The 23,717-nt window shown below is 42.6% G+C and overlaps 2 protein-coding genes across 6 annotated transcripts in view; one reads left to right on the forward strand and one right to left on the reverse strand.

The window, feature by feature from the left end:
- Positions 1 to 1,209: 1,209 nt before the first annotated feature.
- snx11 (sorting nexin 11) lies at positions 1,210 to 8,977 on the forward strand. The gene is made up of 7 exons (XM_047609609.1): positions 1,210 to 1,383; positions 2,393 to 2,432; positions 2,739 to 2,825; positions 4,327 to 4,427; positions 4,983 to 5,078; positions 5,176 to 5,400; positions 5,918 to 8,977. Exons 2-7 carry the CDS (start codon positions 2,409 to 2,411, stop codon positions 7,170 to 7,172), a joined length of 1,788 nt encoding a protein of 595 aa, XP_047465565.1. The 5' UTR covers positions 1,210 to 1,383; positions 2,393 to 2,408; the 3' UTR covers positions 7,173 to 8,977.
- A 769-nt stretch (positions 8,978 to 9,746) lies between these two features.
- Positions 9,747 to 23,717, reverse strand: part of skap1 (src kinase associated phosphoprotein 1) — a 29,383-nt gene continuing 15,412 nt past the window's right edge. For 2 of the 5 annotated variants that reach the window (XM_047610048.1, XM_047610051.1), the window contains 8 exons: positions 23,150 to 23,230; positions 22,941 to 23,024; positions 22,734 to 22,858; positions 21,813 to 21,876; positions 20,303 to 20,548; positions 18,170 to 18,223; positions 17,983 to 18,092; positions 9,747 to 10,627 (listed from right to left, as the gene is read on the reverse strand). In XM_047610048.1, the coding sequence (XP_047466004.1) occupies positions 10,535 to 10,627; positions 17,983 to 18,092; positions 18,170 to 18,223; positions 20,303 to 20,548; positions 21,813 to 21,876; positions 22,734 to 22,858; positions 22,941 to 23,024; positions 23,150 to 23,230 (857 nt within the window). In that variant the 3' untranslated portion in view covers positions 9,747 to 10,534. The remainder of the gene's footprint in view (positions 10,628 to 17,982; positions 18,093 to 18,169; positions 18,224 to 20,302; positions 20,549 to 21,812; positions 21,877 to 22,733; positions 22,859 to 22,940; positions 23,025 to 23,149; positions 23,231 to 23,717) is intronic. The other 3 variants (XM_047610049.1, XM_047610047.1, XM_047610050.1) reach the window with 3 other exon arrangements.

Consider the following 23,717-nt stretch of genomic DNA (forward strand, 5'->3'; position numbering starts at 1 on the left):
TCTATCTCTGTACGCACATGTTTACACTGTTACCACTGCTGCTATAAAAAAACAATACAAATATTTTTGTAGTATTAGTATTTTAACTTTAGTTTGTAAATCTTTTTAAATAATGCCTCCTTTGTATATAGTTGTGTTTTTTGTACTGAAAAGGAGAAGCTCTCTAATCTCGCTGTACACAGTATAAGGACAATAAAGGGAATTCTATTCTATTCTATTCTATTCTATTCTATTCTATTCTATTCTATTCTATTCTATTCTATTCTATTCTATTCTATGTTAAAACTATGTTTAGCCACACTGTGCTCAACATTGTTGAGTTATACTAGCAACTGGTGTTCATTTATGATTAAAGTAAGTCTTACATAACATGTATACGATTATCATTCTGATTAAAATTTTATTCCATTTAATATTTTAGGTGGATTTGAAGGGAGAGATGTAATATAACACCATGATGCCAAAAAGCCAAGCAGAGAAACTGAGCGAGCATAGACAAAGAGGGGAAAGAATGACCCAGTGAAACACTAAGAATATTTAATAAAGGAAAGAGAAAGAAATAAGATACTGAAGGCTGAAGGAAATCTGAAATATATCAACGTCTTAGATTTATCAGAGCATGGAGGAAAAGGCAGCAAGACACTTTTTTTTCTGATGTTTCTGAAAAACAGAGAGAGATGGAAATGTTTTGCTGGGCTTCTTGTGAAGGTGATCAGACACCAGGGGCAAAGGTCTTCGGCACTAAAGAGGGTGAAAAGTGCAAGAACACACAATATATCTGTGGAGTTTCTCAGTCACTCAGGTCATGGTTTATCCAAAAGGCGTTTAAAAAAAACGCAGTCCGGACTTATGATTGGAGGTCAGGAGGACCTCAGTTAATCATTACTGCGGTAAATAACTTGGCAAAATACCTAAAACATATTTAGAATTTTAATTGGCTCCATGAGTTTACTGGCATCAGATAATCACAGAGTTTATAAGAAGCATTAGTCTTATGTTTTTCTTATTTGTTTCTTACACAGTGTTACTAAAGTGTGTATTTTTGCATTAGACTTGCATACATACAGTTCTCATGTAAATACTTATTTTTTTTTATTCATACACTTGCAAAGGTAACTTTAAACCTTTTCTACGGCCCATCCCCTTTTTTTTACGTGAGGCCCCGCGCATGCTCACTCCACGCAGTCACGCTGTTACGTGACGACGTGACGTAGCCACGCTGACGCTGGTGACTTGCGAAATGGAGCCAGGAGCAGCCCGTGAAAACAAGCCTCTGTGTGTGAGGTATTTGTTCTCAAATAAAACAGAAATATCCACGGGGAAGGGAAGACCGAGTGCAGCCGACTTGGCACCACCAAAGCAGCCAACACACGCTCCGTGAAAGTAAGTAGTCGTCGGCTAAGGTTTAGCCGCAAGCTTTCCTTGTTTTTTCTTCTTTTAGCCAGATTGTTGGAGCTTGTAGTCATTCGGGCCGGACAACTTAACAACCATTAAGAAAAGTATTCAGACGGTGGTACACGTTTAAAAATACTTATTCAGTTTAGTTGTTAATGTTGTTTTATTTTGTACCGCTGTCGTTTCTTTGTTAGCATCATCATGTCCAGTAATCAGACACGCAGTGTTGTTGTTGCGGTTGTTATTCAGTTCGTTCGAAACGAGCAGGGAAAACACCCACCAGAGCCTAATTATTTAAAATCCAGTTTAGGTCTAGAAATAATAGTTAAAAGTAGGACGAAGCGATGAAAGTAGCTCTCCATTTGTAAGATTTATATAGTCCATTAAGGAAGCCCAACTTATTTTTAACCCCTTAATAATAAAACTTTATATTTAGCATCAGTCACAGGGAAAAGAGAAAAAGAGAAAGTGCTTCTCGTAGAAAAAGAAAGTATTGAAAGTTAGTTTCTTTATGACCGATGTCTGACTTCTTCTTCAACACGTGTATCTGTACAGTCTTTATTTAATCTTCATTATTTTGTAAAAAAATTAACGTGGAATATTATCGTTGCTCACATTAAAATCTCTCGGTCATTTTATAAATAACAAAAAGCAGCCAGTGATTGTAGAAGATATTTATTTCATTGAGTAATTTGTGTCCTGCTCCTGGTTGCTGGTATGCTTTCACATTGATTCTGGAGCAGAGGTATGCTACCTGAATAAACATTTGCAAATGGAGAAGTTTCCAGGCTGAATAAACTAACCGTCATTTTTAAGAATAGTCTGAATGATAAAGAGAAACCTCTACTGGACTGACTCACTGAGTGTGAGCTGGCCGGCCTCCCTTTTCAGGTGATTCATCCACTCATGACGGCGCCTAAAGAAGAGAAACTTTAAAGTGAGCTTTTTGATTGATGCTACTGAACCCACTTCTTATTGATCTCTCTCCCATTTGCAGTGCAGCGCTTGATAGGATGATTAAGAACCAAGAAGAAGATGTGAGTAACTTCCCGCTCTCACGTTTCAATCCACAACATCCATCTGACTTCTGCTTTTGGTGAAAGTTAAATAATAATTACCTCCCCGTATGAGTAAACTTCCACTTACATGCCAAAGAACATTACCCCAAATGGTAAAAAAAAAAAAACATTTGGGGAACTTTAAGGTTTTGCAGAAGAGGTGTCGTGCCTTAGTCTGTAGTCAAGGACATGATGCAGCAAAACACAGACATGCAAACGTCTTGTGAAACACTGTCTTTTTTCTTTCTCTCTCTCTCACTCTTTTTCTCTGTTTTCGTGCTTCAGGAGTTTGTTGCAGTGCGGGTCCAAGATCCCCGCGTTCAGAACGAAGGCTCTTGGAATTCATATGTGGATTATAAAATATTTCTACATGTGAGTATTAACGCTTGCATAAGTGTCCGTCTGCAGCTTCCCCCGTGTTAATCTAAACCATTCCTCTAATTACACTCCAGTGTTGAGTTTCACGTATAAACGGCCGACAGATGTTAATAATAAAAACCCTAAACTCCCCCCACTAGATGTTTGGAATCCAACACTCGGATGAAATGTCTTTAAGACAAGTAAACACATCAGATTGCTCTTGTTTCAGCTTTGTTTTTTGGATATACCCTGACCTGCGTGATGAGAACCATCACAGATGACCCACATTAACTTCACTCTCACACTTGACACGCATTCCCACCAGTTACATACAAGTGATACAGTCATTTTTGACACTAATCCACAAACTACAGCTCCAACTTCAGATTCAACGTACTTTTCTAGCACAGATCACATAGATTCTGTACATTTTGTTGGGGCAAATGTCGACATGGCTGTCGTTGCAGCAGCCTCTGTTAAGGAGTGCTGCATCATCATTACCGCTGCATGCCTGGACGGATGTGTCCTGTGGGTGTTGACTCATGAAAGATCATGTGACTTCACGTGGTGAAGCCACATGATCTTTGTTTGTTTGTTTGCCGTGGATATCTCAATGCTTCACTGGCATTTCCTCTCACCTCACCTCCACCTGTATCTCCTCTCATTTAAGACAAACGTTACATTAACCCTTTAAAGCATTTAAAATATTTCAGCTGGTGTTTGCATTTTAACAAACACCTAAAGGACAGCACGCGCAGAAAATAACATCTATTTATTCGCATCTTCAGATCAAAATTAAAATAATACTTATCATTTATACTCACTTGCCATTTCATTAGGTACACTAGTGAAAAATGCATTCTAATATAATTCATTTATGTAAAATCATGTTGTATTGACAGAAAAACGCTTTTAATTCAATCCAGTTTTACGCCTCAAAAAACTACATCCACCCAAATTATCATACAGTTGAATTACCACCTTTCTGATCGGTGACAAAGGAGGATTTAGTGCAGGACTCTTCTAGAGTGAGAGTATAGTTTTCACCTGTGTACATGGATTTTCCAGTGAGCATATTTAAAATGGACGTGTCGATTCGTTGTGGCTTTTTTAAATGAGTTTCGTTAAAGGAGGAAAAGTAAAGACACGATGTGAGTGTCACAACTAAACCCTGCGCCAATTGATTATGTCCCGTCAGAAGTTTGTCCGTCACGCAAAGTCACCAGATTGTGTCACACACCACTGGAACAAATGTAACACGTGATAATGCTTCGGCGCTGCCATGAGCTCAGCAACAGCTGGAACATGAGTCATGCAAGTGACAGCGTCTGCCCTGAAATGAATGAAGCCGGTTCATACCAGTAAATGTCAAAGACTCAAAACACATTTAGTTAATTTATTCGTATGGTGTCCAGACACGTACGATAGGGACTATTTTCTGCAGCGGGTTAATTCACGTTTGGAGCGGTTTATTGTCCGTGATCCAGTGTTTTACTTTTCTTTTCATTCTCAGACCAACAGCAAAGCCTTCACTGCCAAGACGTCCTGTGTGCGCCGGCGCTACAGTGAGTTTGTCTGGCTCAGGAAGAAGCTGCAGAAGAACGCAGGCTTGGTGTAAGTCAGTCCGTCGGTCGGTCCTGTTCCGGTGTTTAATTCTTTAAGTAATGATAAGGGAAACATTCCAGGGTTGGTTTTTAGGGTTGGTCTGTCTGAGAGCTGCATGTCACATGTCACATGAGTAAAAATGTCTGTGTGGTGTGAAATAATGTAAAAGGTGCAACATGCAGATACTCACAGGAAGTCGCACATAAAAAAGTGATATAGCACTGGCTGCACAGTGATGCACATAGAACCAGGAGGAATGAGTTTAATAATGAAGCTTGAAATAATCACTTAAAGATGTAAATACATGAAGCTGAGTTTATTGTGAATGTGTAAATCCTGCATCCTGAGCTGGGAATGGTAAATAAAAACCTGCCAGATCATCAGATGTTCTGTCTATGAGGTATTTCAGTTTTACAACCTACAGCTTTAATGTTTTCAATCACTCTGATTTAAAGCACTCGAGTACAGTTAGTAATAACTTGATTTTTAACAACCTGAAAAAGCAAATATCCTCTAATTTGTGTCATTTTAATATTCTCTTTTCGCTCTTTTTCATCCTTCCAGACCAGTCCCAGACCTTCCAGGAAAATCCCTCTTCTCCTTTACCAACGAGGACTTCCTGGAGAAGAGACGGACGGGACTCCAGGCCTTTTTGGACAAGTCAGTTCTTGTTAAAGTTTTGAATCAGCAATTAAGCTACAAATTTTGCGATCCATCGCACCAAACGAGTCGTGTTCTGTACCTTTGTTTGTGGCAGGGTGGTGCACATGACGGTGTGTCTGTCAGACAGCCAGCTCCACCTCTTCCTGCAGACCCAGCTCCCGGTTGGACACATCCAGGACTGCGTCCAGGGCCACACTCCCTACACCGTGACGGACGCCATCCTCACCTACGCCTCGTCCAATCGGGGACTGGCTCAGGCTCAGGAGGACGACTTCATCAAGGAGCCGAGTCTGACCATTTCTTACGAGTCCACGGAAAGGTACGAGGGACTGATCTACACTACTGACGTACAGCGAAACCTTTCACCTCTGCACCTCTGTGGTGTTTAAATTTTATTTACTTGCAATCATTTATTTTAAATTTGACTAAACATTAACAGAAAGATTCACTTTTACACTTTCTTGCTTGATGAGAGCTGGACGATAAAACCTCATACGACACTACACTTGATTAGCTTAGCTTGGCGTAAAGGCTGCCAACCATGAGTTCTCAGATAACAAAACCATAGCATGCATCAGAGTTACAGCTTATCATTTTACTGTTTCCGTATTTGTTAAGATTAAATAGATATAAGTTGTGAATAAATGAGCTCGAGATGTGGTAACAGATGGTAATTTGTTGATAGTTGTTTCCGTCATTGGTCAGTCTTTGTTTCTGAGTTAGATTAGAAGATGGATATAATTGACATATTAACCCTACTTGTTTCCTCTTTATCAGATTTAACCCTAAAATCATGTTTAAACTCTTTTAAAAAAAAACTCTTTTCCACCCCACAGCCCAGCTCCTCATCAACCCTTCCTGCATACTAACGACACCTTCAGCCCTGAGCTTTTGCCATGTGGCGACTCTGACCCTTTGGATGGTTTACTGGAGGTTTGTGACCAGGGCTCGTATGAAATACCCCACAAGGAACACTCCTCAGTAAGGATCTCCGAGCAGAACAACCATCTAGAAGCCGTCGTCGAGGATTTCGGCCCGACGGAGGCGACATTTTATCTGGGCGAGAGTCCCGAGCAGGCCCAGCAAAACAACTGCCAGATACAGACTCCGGTGGAGGTGCACTCGCCCATGGGAACGGGATTGGAGGAAGGATACGGGGCAACTGGTGAGGAGGAGGAGGAGGAGGAGGAAAGTGTTCTGACTATTGATGCAGAAGAAAGGACTGTTATTCATCCTGACACTCAAGAAGTGGTTGATCAGCGGGACGAATCCGAGGAGGCGAATGGAGAAAACGCTGAGCCTGAAAAGAGTTTGAGTTCTGTAGTACTTTTAGATTTTAAGGACTCTGAAGAACAGATTACAGAGAACGATGCTACACGTCAGGAGCAGGAGGAGGAGGAGGAGGGAGAGGAAGTGTTAGAAGACATCTGCTCTGAGAAGCAGGCTTTGGAAAATCATATCACCTCTGAAGTTTGTCAGGTTGTTGCAGATGGCAACTCGGACAAGACAGAAAGTGAAGAAACAGGAAGCAAAGAGGAGCTTCCCCTTCAGACAGAAATCTGTGAGGCTCACGAGGAGAACGGTGAACCGGAGGTGATAAATGGTGACTGTGTCACCTTTCAAGAAACGCACCAAAACGAAAAGGATTTAGTCAGCGAGGACGAGGAGGAGGAGGAGGACACCCACTCACTGCAATCCTCCAACGAGAGCATCGTCAAGGTCAGCGACGAGGAAAGCGTCTGCGAGGAGGAAGAGGACTCCAGCGGCTTCACGAAGACGTGTCCTGAGGACGACGCTCACTGGTCACAAGTGCAGAACGGGAACGTTTTAGACCTGCAGCTCAACGGGTGCGCGACGGAAATGGAGGACGTTTCTCTTCGGGAGGACGGCGACCTGAAGTTCACGGGCGACATCAGCGGTCTGTCTGCAGACCTTAACTCGACTCTAGCCGACGGAGAGAACAGCGACTTCAGCATCTTGGAGATCAGCTGTGCGCCCGGGTTAGTGGAGAGTAAATGCACGCAGCAGGAAGCCCCGTCCTCGCCTTCTTTGGACGCCTCGGAGGAGAATGTGGAGGTGGAGGTGTGCTAGTTAGACGTCTGCAGCCTCACCAAACCCGAACATTCAATCATGAAAGTTGCTCTCAGCCAAAGACGCATTTCACAAGGTACATGGGAGTTTCAGTTACCTGCCCCTATATAGTCATGTGGACGATCCGGTTTGTTGCATCAGTCAAGAACATGGGAAGCTCTGTAATCACATTTTAACCTTACACTGTCAGTCGTGTTGTTGATGCCTGTTTAAAGTGGCTTAAATCTAATTTTAACATTTATATTTTGATTTAAACTCAGGAACATTAATTATCAGCACTGTTTTCAATCCAGTCTTGGCCACCAGAGGGGGCTCAAGTTCACAGAAAGACTAATTCAGGTTGTCTCGATAAAATTAATATTTTCTGCTCCTGTTATTTTGCTGGATAATTGGAACATTTTAGGTTGAAATTAGGACACTCGAATTACAGAATAAGTTCATGTTTTTTTTTTTATGAAAAAAGAAAAAAGATGGCTCACATCCAAAAATGCTTTCGGAAGTCGAGCTTAAGTAAATACGTCGCCCGGACAAATAAAGTGCGTACTTCCAAATTTACCATCTGTTACCCACAGCTTCACTGCTGAGCTGCAGAGGAGGCCAGAGAGATGAAAAGGGCATTCGGCACCAAAACAACTATGACGGTGGAAGATCTCCACTTAATATGTCAAACACTCTCACTCATGTCAGGAAAAAAACAAAACGTGAGCCCACCTTTAAAGTCTTTAACTGGAGAAGAATCACTGTATTATTTTAGTCAACGACTGTCTGAGGGACAACCCGGAGACATAGCTGGTCTAAACCTGCTGCTCCACGACTCCGTAATAACACAACTGGGATTATACGGAGTAGTAAATATTTGGACTGAAGGCGCGCAGACATTTAAACCACCTGTCTGTTATTGCACCGGCCCCTTAATGCCAACGAAACAGCTCCGATTAGTCGACAGCAGCCGCTGCAACCGGATGATTAACGTCGTGGCTTTTAACGCGCTGCACGGTGGAAGCAATTAATTCACATGTGCGCAATATTATACACGGTGTGTTTACATGGAGGCTAATCAATTATTATGTGACAATATTTCAACGTTTATATTTAAATTAAGTAGCATTTTCCTATTAAAACAAGTGGGATAAAGCAACAGTTTTTTAGGCTGAACCCTAAAATAAAAGCCCACGTTTCTTATTGGAAGGACCACAAATATTTTAACAGTATGAAGGACTTATATCAGCAGGATTTTACGTTTGCACAACAAAAGGAAACGCCAAACGACTGGATGAATGAAAGAAGAAGTGTGTGTCTGGATGATTGAACAAATCCGACACCGGCAGAAAATCCTGCTGCACGTTTACTGTGATATGCTCCGTTTCAGAATAAGGGAAAAAGCTCTTGTGTGATGTGTTTAGTTTTTTTCCCCCATGAACCCATAGTTATTGCTGCCTCTTTATTAACCCAGTTAATAAAGTTGAATTTATTTTAAATTAAAGATTACTTTCTCCGTGTAAGACAGCACTGTTTACACACACACTACTGCTGCTTCTAACTCATTTTAAAAAGGGACCCAGAGTTTATTCACCTTGAATTACACCTTGAATTTATTTGTTTGTTTGTTTAGTTTTTTTTGTGGTAAAGCTGTGAGTATTGTTGAGGAGGAGGTTTGCAATGTACCGACTACTAACTGCTGAAAAAAAAGCCTCCCTGAGAATAAAACCTCGGATCCACAAGGGTAACGTTGACATCTTGAGCAATGGTGTCCATGTACGTATGCAAATTATTTTATTTCAATTAAATAGTTATTTTTCCCCTTTTCTTGTGTCATGTCACTGATTTTCTCTTCTTTCTGTTTTTTTGATGTACACACACACTCAACTGTCATCAAGTACACTAGCGAAAATAAAGCGCTATAATATAACAGCTCTGTAGTAAACGTTCATGAAGGTTATGATATTCAGCATGTGTTTAAAAATTATTGAGACTTCTCTGTCTCTGAGATACGAGTTATTTCTGGTCAGATTTGTTCCAAAATCTGACACCACAACACTTTGTTCCCATCTGTACAGTTCCTTTTTTCTATATTTAAAATAGTTCCTTCTTTAATTAAATACAGACTTTTTTTTTAATTTATATTTATCATTGTATATTTTATATTGTTGTCTTGTTTATTAATTTTTATTGCACCAAAGACAAATTCTTTGTACGTGTCTCATTCGAGGCAATAAATCGTGTTGTTAGTGAGCCGTCGATTAAACTGCGTTTTCACTTTGGAGGCTGTGGTTTGTGTCACTATTAAACTGTGTCGTGTTGGTTCCTTTTATTGCGACCACCCCGTTTTAGTCGGTGGCTAAATAACAGAAACGCTTTTGTATTTAATTTAGTCTAGTTTAACGGCTTTACAAACTACTTCCTCCAAAATGATCATCCAGCTGAATCACCACCTTCCTGACGCTATAACATAAACTGAACATTGTATATTGTTATACTGAACGTGGAAGAAAAGCTGCCCACGGCTTTAAGATGTTAGAGCAATCCTGCCACCTAGTGACGGAAAATGAACAAGGACACAATTGTAACCAAAAACACAAGTATAAAACGTTTTTAATGAAAATATTTAACGTGTGCATGACAGAGGAAATTATGAGACACATCCTGCTAATTCTAACCAGTGAACTGAACATATGATTATTTTAATGATGCAACTGAATTATTTTTATTAAACTGTTTAAAATATATATATATGAAAATGCTAAATACAAGTTCAAAAAGATTAAAATGAAGATCAAAATACATGAAAACAAAGACAAATCTCGCAAACAGTTTTCTGCCAATTGACTCAGAATAATTTCAGCCCTAGTTTTCACATCGATAGATTTCCTATTTTTTAGTGGTTATAGAGGTTTATAGTGTAAATATGTACTACTGCGGCAGATTTAAAACAACTGAGCTATAAAAAGGGATAATTTTTCAAATTGCAATATATTATTTGACAGATCTGTGCATGGAATTCAAGGCTGAACGTGTCTGCAGCTGTAGAAGAAAGAAAAAAAAAAGAAAGCCTTTCAGAGAAACATTAATAATTCAGTGTTCATTTTAGGCTCTAACAGTATTATGGAATCATTTTCCTAAATAGGACAACTGCTGCTGTAATCATGTGTTTGTTGCATATATTTATCCTCTCCCATCGCCCCGCTCAGGCGGCTTTACGCAGTACTTCTTCCAGCCAGCAGATGCCATAAATGGCAGGTCAACGACTCAACGTACCTCAGTCGCAATCTGGAAGAGTACCAGGGGAACCGTTTCTGTGTATTAGGCCACAGTAATGGTCCATAATGGTGATGATAAGAGAGTGCCTCGGTACCTGTAGGAGCTCAGAGGATGTAGGCAGGGTGCAGGAAGTCCTTGGGGACGATGCCCACGGAGCCGTTCAGCTCGCCGACCCACCAGCCGTGAATGTTGTACTCCTGCATCCGAAATGAACAAATAAAGAGCGCTAAGTCCCTGAGGAGTCCGGGAACAACTAAACAAGACAACAATCTCACATTTTTATTAGATTTTTATCCTGTATTATTAACACAAGAACAACTATTCAAATGATTTGAGCTGCAATTTCTTCGTGGCCTCAGTCCTTTCCAGTGGACAGTAAAATACTAAAACCATCAGGCTAAAACTTTAGCAAAGGAAACGCCATAAATTCTCCATCCTGTCCACGGAAACAGCCACGTACAATATTCTAAGAGACATTTCGGTGCGTTGGCCTCGAGGGGTTTTCATTCAAAAACAAGGAAAATGATAAACAAAGCCATCGAGGCGGTGAGTGTCTAAAATAAAACAGCTTTTTTCGACTGCTCTAAAAGCCATAACCACAGCTGGGCCGGTTCCACACACTAATTATAACGAGGCTTCATTTCTATCCTGTGATTAAAAAGGCAGAAAAACAGGATCAGGTTTCGTTCCAGTGTAAAAATGATGAGACGGATTAAAAGTGTCAACTGCATGAAGTAAATACCTTGAAGGTTTTTTTGTCAGGTGCTCAAACTAAATCAGCAATTTTAGAAAATCAGTGTAATTGTTTTAAATATTTAAATGAAGCAATTGTTTTTATATATATATATATATATATTTTATAGAGGAGTCGAACGGAAAACAAAAATAAGCCAACGAGACATAAAGTTCCCAAGTGTTTGGGTAATAATTAAATGATGGGGTTTATTGTCTGACTTTACACAGTTAAGGAAAAAAAATATTTTCACTTACAAGATGTGTAAATATAATTTAGGTACAGTGGTATTTTCAAAGCAAAAAATGTGGCCTTTAAAATGAATATTACTTATTGAAATAGAGAAACTGTTCTAATAGTTTCTGCGAGCAACATAATTACCTAAAGTGATTTATTTAATTCATTGTGGTAAATTAAAGTCACAATATTCTATAGCACAACGTGTTTCCAAAGCTTTGCCGCCTCCAAAACCAGGCTGAAATCAGAAAACCTTTCCTCCGCTAAGCGTTTCAGGACGTTGAGTCGCATCAAGCACCTCATGATCATCTGATCACAGCAGCTGGGCTCTAACTAGATCTGTACTGGATCAATATTTGGCCAAAGACCAGAGGGAGGCTAAAGCCCAGCGGAGGAGGCACCAGCCGGCCGTCATCCTCCTGATGGAGCGGGGAGCCTGGCCGCTCATCTCTCCAACAGCCTGTGAACTGTTTGTCTCTGCAGCGAGAAGATGAAACGCTCAACTGCGCGCAAGAAAATATTACATACGTGTGAGAAGAATTCCCGCTCCGCATGCTGTGACACAATGAGATGCATTATGTCAAAGGTTTAGCCAATCATCCGGACCTGACACCTCTCTCCAGCCAGAGGAATGAGACCTGCAGCTAATGAGCGGTGTTTGGACAGCGAGGATGAATAGATCGCTCGGCCGGTGATAAAGCGCCGCACTCAAGTGTTCTTACAGCACAAACAGGTACCCACAATAAGCAGATTGTCCACCCAGGCCTCATCGGTTTCCCCCATGAACCTCGCTGACAGCTCTTACTGGGATGTTTCAGTATGCTTGGCTCTCTGACAAACTGACAATTCGCTGTGTGAGAGCTCGTAACGAAGGGGAAACTTAAGTCTGAAATGGTCTTTTTATGCTCCCCATAAGACAGCAGAGGGAAAAGCCCGGTAACGAAAAGCTGGCTCAGGTTCCCATTCCAGAGAACGTGAGCAGAGGAGGAGGAGGAGGAGGAGGAGGAGAGGGGAGGACAGACGGACGGGGTGGGGGGGTGTGTATGGTGGTTGGTGGAGGGGGGGGGGGCATCGGAGAGAGGGAGCAAAACTGTTTTTCTCTCCCTTGGGGGCGTCGCAGCACTATTCCACCAACCGTAGTGACAGAGAGTTTTATTTATCTCCGCGGCCCATCTGTGCAGTCGGTCTCAAATTCTCCCCGAGAAAGGTCTTTTGGATTATCAGCGCCGCCATTTTAATACAACTGCTACATCACAGAGTGGGCGCCAATGGCGGTGGAAGTCTGTCAGGCGTGCAGAGTCCATCTTCCTCATACTTGAAACGGGTTCATCCAGAGTACACCTGCTCTAATAGGGACATTCCAAAAAAGGCGTGGAGAGTAAATTACCCAAATGACAAAAACTACGCTAGCTCCTCGCCGCCCTCTTCCTTCTGTTTGTTTCCGCATTTTTTTTGTCTTTTTTATTTTTTTTCCGAGGCTCATTGCAGCCGCCGTGAGTTACTGGATGAGCTGTTAACTATTCATCTAAAATGGAAGATGCCCCGGGGTGAGAAAAATCATGTGTGTGTGTCCCCCTTGGTTTTTTTTTTCCTCATGAAGAAGACGTACCAGAATGCACCGTGAACAGTGTGAGAGGTGACACATATCACAGCCGGTGTTTGCTGCAACCTGGCTGCAGATAAAATCAACTCTGTGAGGGAGCTGAGGGAGGGAGGGGGGGCGATGGAGAAGAGGAGGTGTGTGTGTGTTGGGGGTGGGGTGGGGTGGGGTGGGGGTGGGGGGGGGGAGGTGAACAGCGCCGTGTCGTGGCGGCTGCGGCGCGTTGACTCGTTGACCTCCCGGTGACTCCTCTGCCGAAGTAACGGGGAATGGGCATGGGCGGGGCCGGCGCTGAGAGTGGGTTGCCATGACAACACCTGCAGTGTACCGGCGCGATCGTTTATTTACCACTCAGGGGGCTGGCTAATGGTGGCATTCTGATAGGCCCATCGCTCACGTTCCCCGACCGGAGGACAGATTGACAGCTACGCGGAGCCTGAAGCGGGGAGAAGGTGAGTCGAGGTTGGATGCGGATGCGGATGCGGCTGAGAGACGGGCAGGGTGAGGCAGGTGTCGTGTCACGCCGCCATCGTGAACCCAAATCTTTTAGAAGAGGGTAAAATTCATTCTGTGCAGATCCAGATCACGCACGTCCCTTTTCTATTTTCTCATCTCCTTCTCCCCAGATGAAGCACACACACCCTCACACAATCCCAAATGCATACAAACTAGGGGGAGTGCTAATAAGCCTGACACATGAGGCATCTTTCCTCGGCCACCAGCTGACTGAGGCAGGCCTTGGGCGTGATGGAGCGCAGGAAGTCTCTCATTGCCCTGCCGCTGAACCCGCCGCCTGGGTGTTACAATCTCTCCCTCCCCTCCCCTCCCCTTCCCTTCCCCATTTCCAGCCCCCTCCCTCTTTAGCTCTCATTCCTCTCTTCCCATCTTTTCCTCTTGCCGCCTTTCAGCTCGCATCCTCCTGTTTTTATTCCTCTCGCCGCACAGTCTGGTCGGATCCACTGCAGCTCTGCGCAGTTCTTCCATCACCGGTCACCTTAATAAAGAAACATGGACACCTCTGCTAGACGCAGGCCTGTAATCCGTAACCCCGCAATCAGGTTAGCGAGCTCTCCCGCTGCTCTCGCAGGTACACTTCACAAGTAATCCCCGAAAGTGTCGGGAGATCTTGCGCCCGTTGAAATCCGTGTAGAAATACGGATGATAACTCTGCATAACCAGAGATTGAAATGGCTACTCAGTGTCCATTTTTTTCCGAGTGGGCTTTTAATTAAATCACCGAATTGGCTTCAAATTGAAAACATGACAGAGCATGAGAACGTTTGAAAATATCTCAGGGACGATGAGATTTAATAAAAAGAAAAACCTATTCGCTCCTTTCTAATGCACGCCTGGGATTACGGATAGCTCCTTAACTTAATAGCAATTTAAAGTGGATTTGTGTATGCCACTGAGTGTCTGTAATGATGGCTGTTTACGCCGCCCCTCATTTATAATAATTAAGCAGAATGGATTGGGGGGTGGGTTGCTCGGACGCGGTTCTGGGCTATTGGCTTGGGCTGAATAATGACCTACTGTAGTTGACCGGGGGATGACCGCTGCCTCCTGCATGACCCCAAACCCCAGACTCACCCCCTGCTACTATGGGTGGTAAATAGGATGTCTATAGCGTCTTGGTGTCTATGGCTACAATAGCAGCCAGGGGTCTTCAAATGGGTGTGTGACAGAGAAAAGGAGAAAGAGAGGGGGACAGGGCTCACACAAAAGAATAAAGGGATCCCCCTCTCTTTGTCTCTATTGCTTGACTTTTCCCATCTGATTGTTTGCCCACTTTTCCTTTTCTTCGGCTGTATTCAGTCGGTGCGACCTGTGGGCAGTGGGCCAAACCAACTAATAGAACAGATTAAGCCCTCAGGTAGCACCGAGTGAGTATGAGAAGAATTTTAAATATGCAAGTTTTTAATTTCGGAGCATTGGAGGAGGATATATCCCAAAACGTTGATCTATGTGGGTTTATATCAACACTGTTTGTAGAAGTCGCAGTTACATGACTAAAAACCACCACAAGGTGTCAGTGGTGTCCATGTTCTCATTGCCTCTACCAAGCAGCAGCAGATGAACGCTTTGGCCGAACGCTCGGTGACGCTCAGCTACGGGAGCCGCACCGGATTGGCTGGCCCGTCTCCCTTTCTCCGGGTTTTGGTTGGACGGAGGACGAGGATGAGCAGGGAGATGGAGGGAAAGAGGGAGAGGTGGTAGTGGCGCTTGCCAGAGTTTTAAGGACCCTGGATGGGTTTGTGTCATAAATCTCTTCCCACTCCATCCCACCGTTCTCCATGAGTGCCTGTGGGAATACAGGAATGTGACAGCTGACCTGTAGAGCCTATGTCTTTTGATTCTAGGGACATAAATTAGAGGGCAAGAATGCAGGACAACCTCACGGTTTGGCAGGGCCAACAAAGTACACAAGTGTTACACGTGTCAGAGTGAACGATGTATCAAAGAGATCCAGCCTCATGTGATGAGTTTGTAATACTACAAATATTCCTTATGTGTGAGGAAATGTGTATGAAACCTCGGCACCATTTAAAACAAAATCATACAGTGTGATGCTGCAAAAAAACTGAGATCGCCGGTATTTGTCATCACTTAAATGTCAGTGTAAAGCTATAATGCGCATTAGAAAAATGCAAGCTCTCAGAAATGAAACGCCGGAGCAAAAATCACAAGACGGATTTGACGGTGTGTTTCTACCTCATGTATCAGCGGGCTGAGCATCGCCGTGGAGCTCTGCAGACGGCGAGTTAGGCATCACTGAAACCGGCAGCAGAGGCAACGCTACAAGATTGATTCTCGCAAAGTAATGGGATTCATATGAGTTGTGAGGTTCCTAATTTATTTACTTTGCCGTTGATAGACAAATATGCACACACACATACACACATACACACACACAGCAACGCAAGAGGGGAAAAAATAACACAAATACAGTAAAAATGCCCCCACTTTACAGTAAGTGAGAGATCAATAATGATGGATGAGGGCCTTTTATACAATCGGCATGTTCTCCTCAGTTCACAGCCATATGACACCAGGCCTGTGGCGATCCCATTCTGCACTTCAGCAGTCAATCACATCCTTGCTTTAAAAATAACAGTTTGTTAGCACCATTGATTTAGCACTTAGAGCGTGTCCTTATTACCTTGTAATTATGGTCAGTGTTGACATAACAGCACACACAACCAGGCCTCCCACCCTCTAAGAGAATTTATGGGCCCTGGTTTTATTACGGTCATTTCACGTGTCTGGGTCCCCAGTTAAGCGACAGACTTGAGTTCTAGCCAAGGGCCCGTATTTCACTCATCGAGGTCAGGGTTCTCAGGAATCCCCCCGTAAAACTGAACAACGGCTCGGCCGGCGCGCACGTACGGAAGACACAGGGAAGCCCTCCCCAAGGGCTCGTTAAAATAAATAGCCGATTACAGGCTATAATCCAAATAATGCTATTCATGGGGGAATTGTGATGCTATTAGGACGCAAAATAGGACGCGGGTGGAGCCGTGTCGTCACAGAAAACCAAACGTTCGAAAGCCGTCCGGAGACTACCTCTAAATAATTTACAACCCTCGCTCCAAGTCCATTACGGGATACTTAGAATACTCGCTTGTGGTCTGTCACTGTGTTATGACTTTAGCATAGAGGTTGACAAAACAAGAGTAATCTGTGTCACGGAGATTAGGAGATACAACAACCAACTTCCAATCTGGATTTATTTGGCTTTTAAGCTCCTCAGTGAAGCAGTAATCTGATCTATACAGACAAAAGTAACACGGCACGCAGGGCTGAGGCACTCTGAAGCAGATCCACAGCAGAGGCAGGCCCCTTTGTTTTTGCAAGTACTGTGCCTTTGTCATTATTATGTGAAAAATGGCCATGGCTGTTTTGACATTTTCCCCAACTATCAACCAGCACACACAGACAGAGAGGGGCTGGCATCGTATTAATCTGACACTGCCAAGAGTCCTCAATTAAAAGTTCATCTTCTGTGACGAGCATATTTCACCTGAGGCGCACAATCACTCACCATGAACCGACGCCGTTTATCTAACTAAACCTAAAACCTGCTTCTATTTATCAGAAATATAAGAACACCATTTCTGACTGGAGACTTATAAAAATAAAAATAGCAGGAGTGATTAAAATTCATTGATTAAATGTGCACGAAACTTCACATATAATGTCTTAATCTCTAACAGAAAAAGCTTCCTTCTCTCTGCTTGTCCTCTTCAGATAATTTAGCCTCAGCACAGAACATGATGATTCAATTTGAAATCGACCAATGGCAACAGTATGGGAACCAGTCCCTGAACGGAGCAGAGTAAAAGTGCCCAAATTACAAGCCATTGATTTCCAGTAGGGTGCCGTTTCACTGGTAGATACTCTGCATGTAACTACAAGATGGCCATAAAACACGAGGAAATAGATTGAGGGAAAAGAGCTGAGATGCAGGATGGCTTCACCTGCAGTTTACGTCAAACAGAAAGGAAGAGCTTCGCATGGCTGCCTACTCAATTAACCCCTGTGATAGAGGCTCCATAATGAACAACAGCACCATTACGCAGCGCCCGAATAGCACTTCACCCTAGTGGCCCGGGAATAGACAATGCCACTGTTGGTGCTTCTCTGCTGCATCGAGATACAAGTGCTCACTAACAGAGGAATTTCAATGTTGGAGATATCAGCATGTTCAGGAAGTAAATGAGGATGAGGTGATTACTGGAGTTGATGTTGTTTAACCCTTGAATAATTACACATTTCACACGTCTACATCTCGTTTTACTCATCTTAAACTGCCGTAATTGCTCCTGTAATTATATCTACAAGTCAAGGGTGCAATCAGGAATAGGTTTCCATTAGAGGTGAACGGCAGACCGGCAATCTCCCTCGAACTGGATGAGGGATCCAGAAAGCACCGAATTCCAGGGAAATTTGAGAGGTTTATTTCTGCTGATGGTGATGCTGACCTTGCTAATGATGTAGATAAGATCTCCTCTCTGGAATTCCAGCTCATCGGGCTCATCGGCCGGGCAATCCCATAAACCCTGGTAGTAGTTGGCGTAATCTGATGTCCAATCTGGAAAAAATAAAGAGCGCAAATTTGATTAAAACGAGAGAAATGTTTGAGAGTATTTAACTGAAAATGTTTCTAACCTGATTTGATGCCCTTCTCACCATTTTCATCTGTTGAATCTTGGAAATCTTCCTCTAAACAAACAAAACAAAATAATACGTGTGAGAGGACATTAATCAATATCCTGGAATATTAGGACTCAGCTTAAACATTTTAATTTAATTGACCTGATCGCAATGTAATGCTACGAGAAACTGGATGATGAAAATGAGAATTTAAAAAATAATGCGAGAAAACGCTTGACAAATCTCCACATTATGTGTATTTCTCTGAACTGAATGCAGATCGGATTCGTTCATATTAATCTCCAGCAGGAAAAGTTAAAGAGGCCGTCTTTAAGCCAGGCAGATGCGGACGTGTAATCGACTGTGGGGCGTGGCACCCGGTGGTCTGAGAGGTGACACGGTGATACGCCTGCCCTCCTCCCGTCTCCCACATCCATCCTTAACACTAGCAGCCTGACAGCAATGCCACAACCCAGCAACACTATCCACCTCCCAGCGCAACCTGCACCTCTGCTTCCAGGAAGAGCAGAAAAGACGACACACACATATTGTATATCCACATGCATATTGTGGTCGTGTGCATGGCATTTCTTATATCTGCTGTATATGTGGGTGATGTCTACTGCCTTTTCCTTTTTTTTCCCAAACGCAGATATGCACGGCATTACGGAAAAGAAAAAAATAAATAAATAAACTGCTGAGATTTTAATTTTGTTTGGAGGAGGTTCTAACATTTGTTCGGTACTCTTCAAATGCAGCAGAGAGGAGCATCACTCCGTCAAGAGGCCACCGCTATGGGCCAATGGTTTCTATATCAAAGTGATTTAATTTTCCAGTCTATAAAATCAGTCATCAGCGCCGTCGCTCAGCGTTCTCCCTGTAACTCAACCATGTTGAGTTTTGTTCTCCTAAAAATGTGTGCAGTTTTGTAAATTCTAAATATTACAACATACTTAATGTTAACTTTAAAACTCAGATATTTAATCATTTGTGAATACTATAAATAAAGTCTTAAACATTTGTTAAAGAGGAATAAAGGGGATTATACTGAGCAGGAATACTTCTATTTACTGAGGAGGGAAGACATTGCCTTTCTAGTCTTTTAAAATCCTGATCAGTGGAAGAAATTTGAATAATTTAACAGTCTCTAATCACTGTAAAAGTAAGCAAAGAGAGGTACAGAGTGATTGATAATTGAAGGGGTGAGAAAGTGAACGAAAGAGCCCGTCATTCGATATGCCATCTGTGGTCAGGGTCTGTACCTCTTCCCAGATGGCTTTGAACGCCGGCGTGACAGTTTGAAGACTGATTTCCCTCTCACCAGCGATTTTGGCAAAGGTAATGTACTCACTGAGTGAAACAGAATCTTGATGTATCTTATTTAATAGAAAGAGTGATGGACGACGGCCCGGAGAAGATCAGATCACCCCTTTTGTCCTTCTTGGGATCTTGTAGCCACCCTGACACATGGGCCTGCACCCCCTCCTGTTGCGATCTCAGATACACTGAGGTCTCGTCAGTCAAACTCTAATTTCGATTAAAGATGTGACATTAGGAGCTCCAGAACTATTTTAAGCACGGAGAAATGCAGTTTTTACTTCCTTTCAACTCAATTGCTGTTGCTAGGCAATTTTGGCCAAAACTCTGCTTTAGTGGATTGAACTGTGGGCTATTTGTTGCCTGGCAACATTAGCTAATTGGACGTAGTATGACAGAGCATGTGAAACTACCCGGCTCTCGCTGATTTCAACAACGTAACTGTTCGGAGAGATAAGCAGGGAGACTGGAGGAAGAACAACTCGAGTCAGTGTAAGTGAATCTTCCCCTTCCTGTGCTGTGTGGCTCTGCAGCAGCCTCCCCTGTTGCTGACAAGCTTATTAGTGTTGCTTGATTTAAAATGAGTGATCAGTCTGGGTGTTGTGGCGATGAGGAGGTACCTGCAAACATGAAATTCCACGGCTAGGAGAGATCACAAGTATTTCTCGTTCTCAAAAATCCCTCAGGGTTTGAGTGTGAGTGAGTCAGAGCGACTGCGTCTATTTGTCTGAGTGTGATGGTTTGTGTACGTGGCACCTTCCTGTCTATTTATCTGCGTGAGCGGGTGGGTGGCGGTGCATCTCTGCATGCAAGGTAACCACATCCTCATACCTGGCAGCACCTCGTAGATATCCTCCTCTTCCTCTTCCTCCTCCTCCTCCTCCTCCACCTCCCCTGAATCCTGTCCTGCTCTTCCTCCTCCTCCTCCTCCTACCCCGACTACTCCTCGTTTGGCACTCTGGGGCGCCTTGGCTGACAGAACTGGGGAAGCATCAGCCGTCGCCCCAATGTCATCATAGGTCTCCTCTTCTTCCTCCTCCTCCTCATCATCGACGGGGATGAAGTTGGAGCTGAGATCTATGAGGGAAGGAGAAACAATGCGATAGGCAGTGTTGGCGTCGAGATGGAGCGCAGCGTGGCACAAAAGACAGAGACATGCATTAAAGAGTAAAGTAAGAGGAATGGTCAAAGGGTCCGCGCTGCACAGCAGGCTAAGCCACGTGCCATTTAGCAGCAGTGACAAACACAAAGTCTTGGATTCAAGCTTCGGATAGTTCATTTTTTCATTAGCTATTAGTGCTCGTACTTATTTTTATTAAGAAATAAACTGTTGGCAGCATTCAGTAAGTAAAAGAATCGTGAAACACAGGCAATTTCCATTCCGCCGCGAAAAAAATATTATTTACAAAGATGTATAAAAAAGAAAAAATAACCCTAACATGTGGTAAAAAGTCTGGCACATTTGCTTGATAAATAAATAAATAAATAATTTCGCCATTATTGTTGATGATAATTTCCCCCGAATCCCTTAAAGCTTTGGCTCTTAAAAGCACAGTCGGTTACTTGTTCTCGAGTAAATTCAAAAGCGGAGACGATAAATAACAATCTACATGCTCCGGATCAAACTGTATTTCGGAGTAAAACCGTGCTGGGAGGAAGTAAGACAAACTGCAGAGTGTCTGTTACTTCCCGCAAATCGGTGGCCTGGCCCGAGCCCATTTTAGAGTAGACGAGGCTCGACTGCTCGCTCAGATGGAGGAGCTGTCTCATTGCAGGCGACTGGCCGCTGCAACACAGGGTATCAGGTCCTCTGCCGTACACCAGCAGCCAAGCAGAAATCAATGTCACTGGAGGATAACCAGAACATCTACCAATCAATTTCCTGTAAGTTGGAATTCGGTAGGAGGGTTAGGGGAGGGGTGGCTGTGGGGGTGGAGGAGAACTAGAGCTACATGACATGGCGGGTGACATGTTGAATGGGCAGATTCGGGACTCGTGTGTTCGTCCGCGTCGTTAGTGATAGATCGGGCGGTTTTCATGTGAGTCGGAGATGATGAAGCGCCGCCTCGCACTTCTGACCTTTCTGTCCCTCGAAAAACATAAGAAAACTTGAGGAGAAAATTGAGAAATGTCAGGAGATCTTTACTTCTCTAACTGTATTTCATTATTAACCTATTTGCCTTTAAAAAAGTCACTGCATGTCTATTTTATTTATACAGTACAACAGGGCTTTAAAATGAACAACAGCTATTCTTCAGAGAGGAGGGAGAATAAACAAAGCAAGGAAAAAAAAGTCTTGTAGTAGATGCCAGAAAAAAAGTACAAAGGGGCGCCGGCTTACCTCTAAGTACAAAATTGATTTGGTTCACCCATTCTCTGGCCTCCTGAGGGCTGCTAGCGGTGAACTGAAGAGGGAGAGAGTGGCAATAATACGACGATTATCATCACATCTGAGCGTGCGTTTATGTGTCCAGATTTTTAATCATTGAGGCAGTGATCAAATCTAATCCTGGCTCTCTAATAAGGAGCGGGGGGTGGGGGTGGGGGGGGGGGGCAAAATATTAAACAGCTATTAAAGATTGGGATGTATAATAATCTGTGTCTAAAATATTTAATTAAGACATACTAAAATATTGTGAGTGGGAAAATGGAGTATCCATTCATTAATAATATGTTTTTCTAAATAGAATTCCACAGAGGCTCGACTGATACTAACACTACAAAAAAATATGAAAAATATAAAAAGTATTATATATATATATATATATATATACACACACATATAACATCATACTTGCAATATTTTTAAGCATAATCACAATTTAGCTATATTTCTTTCATCACCTTCTTTTGTCAATTTTGTCAAATAAAATAATTTATTAATTGTTTAAAAAGGTAACAGATATCTAAATAAGTTCAAGTTATAATTTTTCTTATATAACATTCAGTTAATATTCACAAGACATTAACTGCCAGTTCATTTTACGTCGATTATCATTATCACATAATGTGTAAATGTGTGGCAAGAATTGTAAATAGAGGGAAGCTTAACAGCCGAAAATATACTTAATATCATTTCCAATCTGTTAAACTACGGTAAATTATTAATATTATTAGATTTAATATCGTCTTGTTTCTTATTCATTGACCTGTTTTATCCGTTCTCATGTCTGCATACAGCACTTTGGGCAACTGTGTTGTTTTTAAAGTGCCTTATACACACAGATTGATTGATAGATCATGCTTCGTTGTTAATACAGACCTGGTAGGCCCGTCGTCCGGGAGCAGAAATCTCAAAACAGGAATTTTTCTTTGAGTCTTTTCTCAGGTTGGTCACCAGCTGGACGCTGCAATCGTTGATATAAAACGAGCCCTTCTGCTGTTTATCTGCAAAGAGGAGGAACAGATTGATAGGATGTTATGTGATTCGATGCACGGTATGAAGCTGTAATGCTTCTTTCAAACTAACCTTTTTCAGTCCCAAAGTAGTAGAATATTGAATTGTTGAGGACGCACCATCTCTTCTGCCACTCTGGGCCAAAGAAGCTGTGCTCTAAGGAAAAAAAGTGCATATATTTGTATATATATCTATAAATTCATAGGATAAATATACAAAATGGGACACAAATTAATTAGTCAAAGAAATCCACCCATCAGGGACTTTTATGCATCTTGTACCTTTTCGTTTTTTTTCCAAGTTGCCTTGCTTTAGGATGTTGCTGAGGTCCTGGGCTGCCACCGGGGGGATGTCGCCATAGTCTGTGAGCACAAGCATTGACTGAAATGTCTTATTTAGTTCAAAAGCTATAGACACGTCTTTTATAAGCAAAGCAAATCATTTAAGATGCTTAACTCAAATCAGAATTACTAACTAAATTACTTACTAAATGACTTATTTTGCCAGGATTTTGCCAGATATGTTCTGACAAGCAGCTAATTGATTAATCAGTTGACTGTTTCAGCACTTAGTCCTAATCAACGAGACTCAAACTTTCCTCGTTACCGAAGAAACACATGCACACACACTCCAACACACATCAGAATAGCCTCCAACCTCGTGGATCAAATACATCCCCGCTAGGCTTTAGAAACCGGGATCAATACTTCTACAGTGCTGCTGAGCGCTGCAGTCCATTCATCTGCTCACATTGCGATTTAATGAGAACAACCTTCCTGCGGGGATGCAACAACTCTTCAATTTGCAAAGTCAAACTTTTCAACATGAGAAGACGGTGGCACAATTTGA

This window comes from Mugil cephalus, chromosome 16 (genome assembly GCF_022458985.1).
Source record: "Mugil cephalus isolate CIBA_MC_2020 chromosome 16, CIBA_Mcephalus_1.1, whole genome shotgun sequence".
NCBI classification, from domain to species: Eukaryota; Metazoa; Chordata; class Actinopteri; order Mugiliformes; family Mugilidae; genus Mugil; species Mugil cephalus.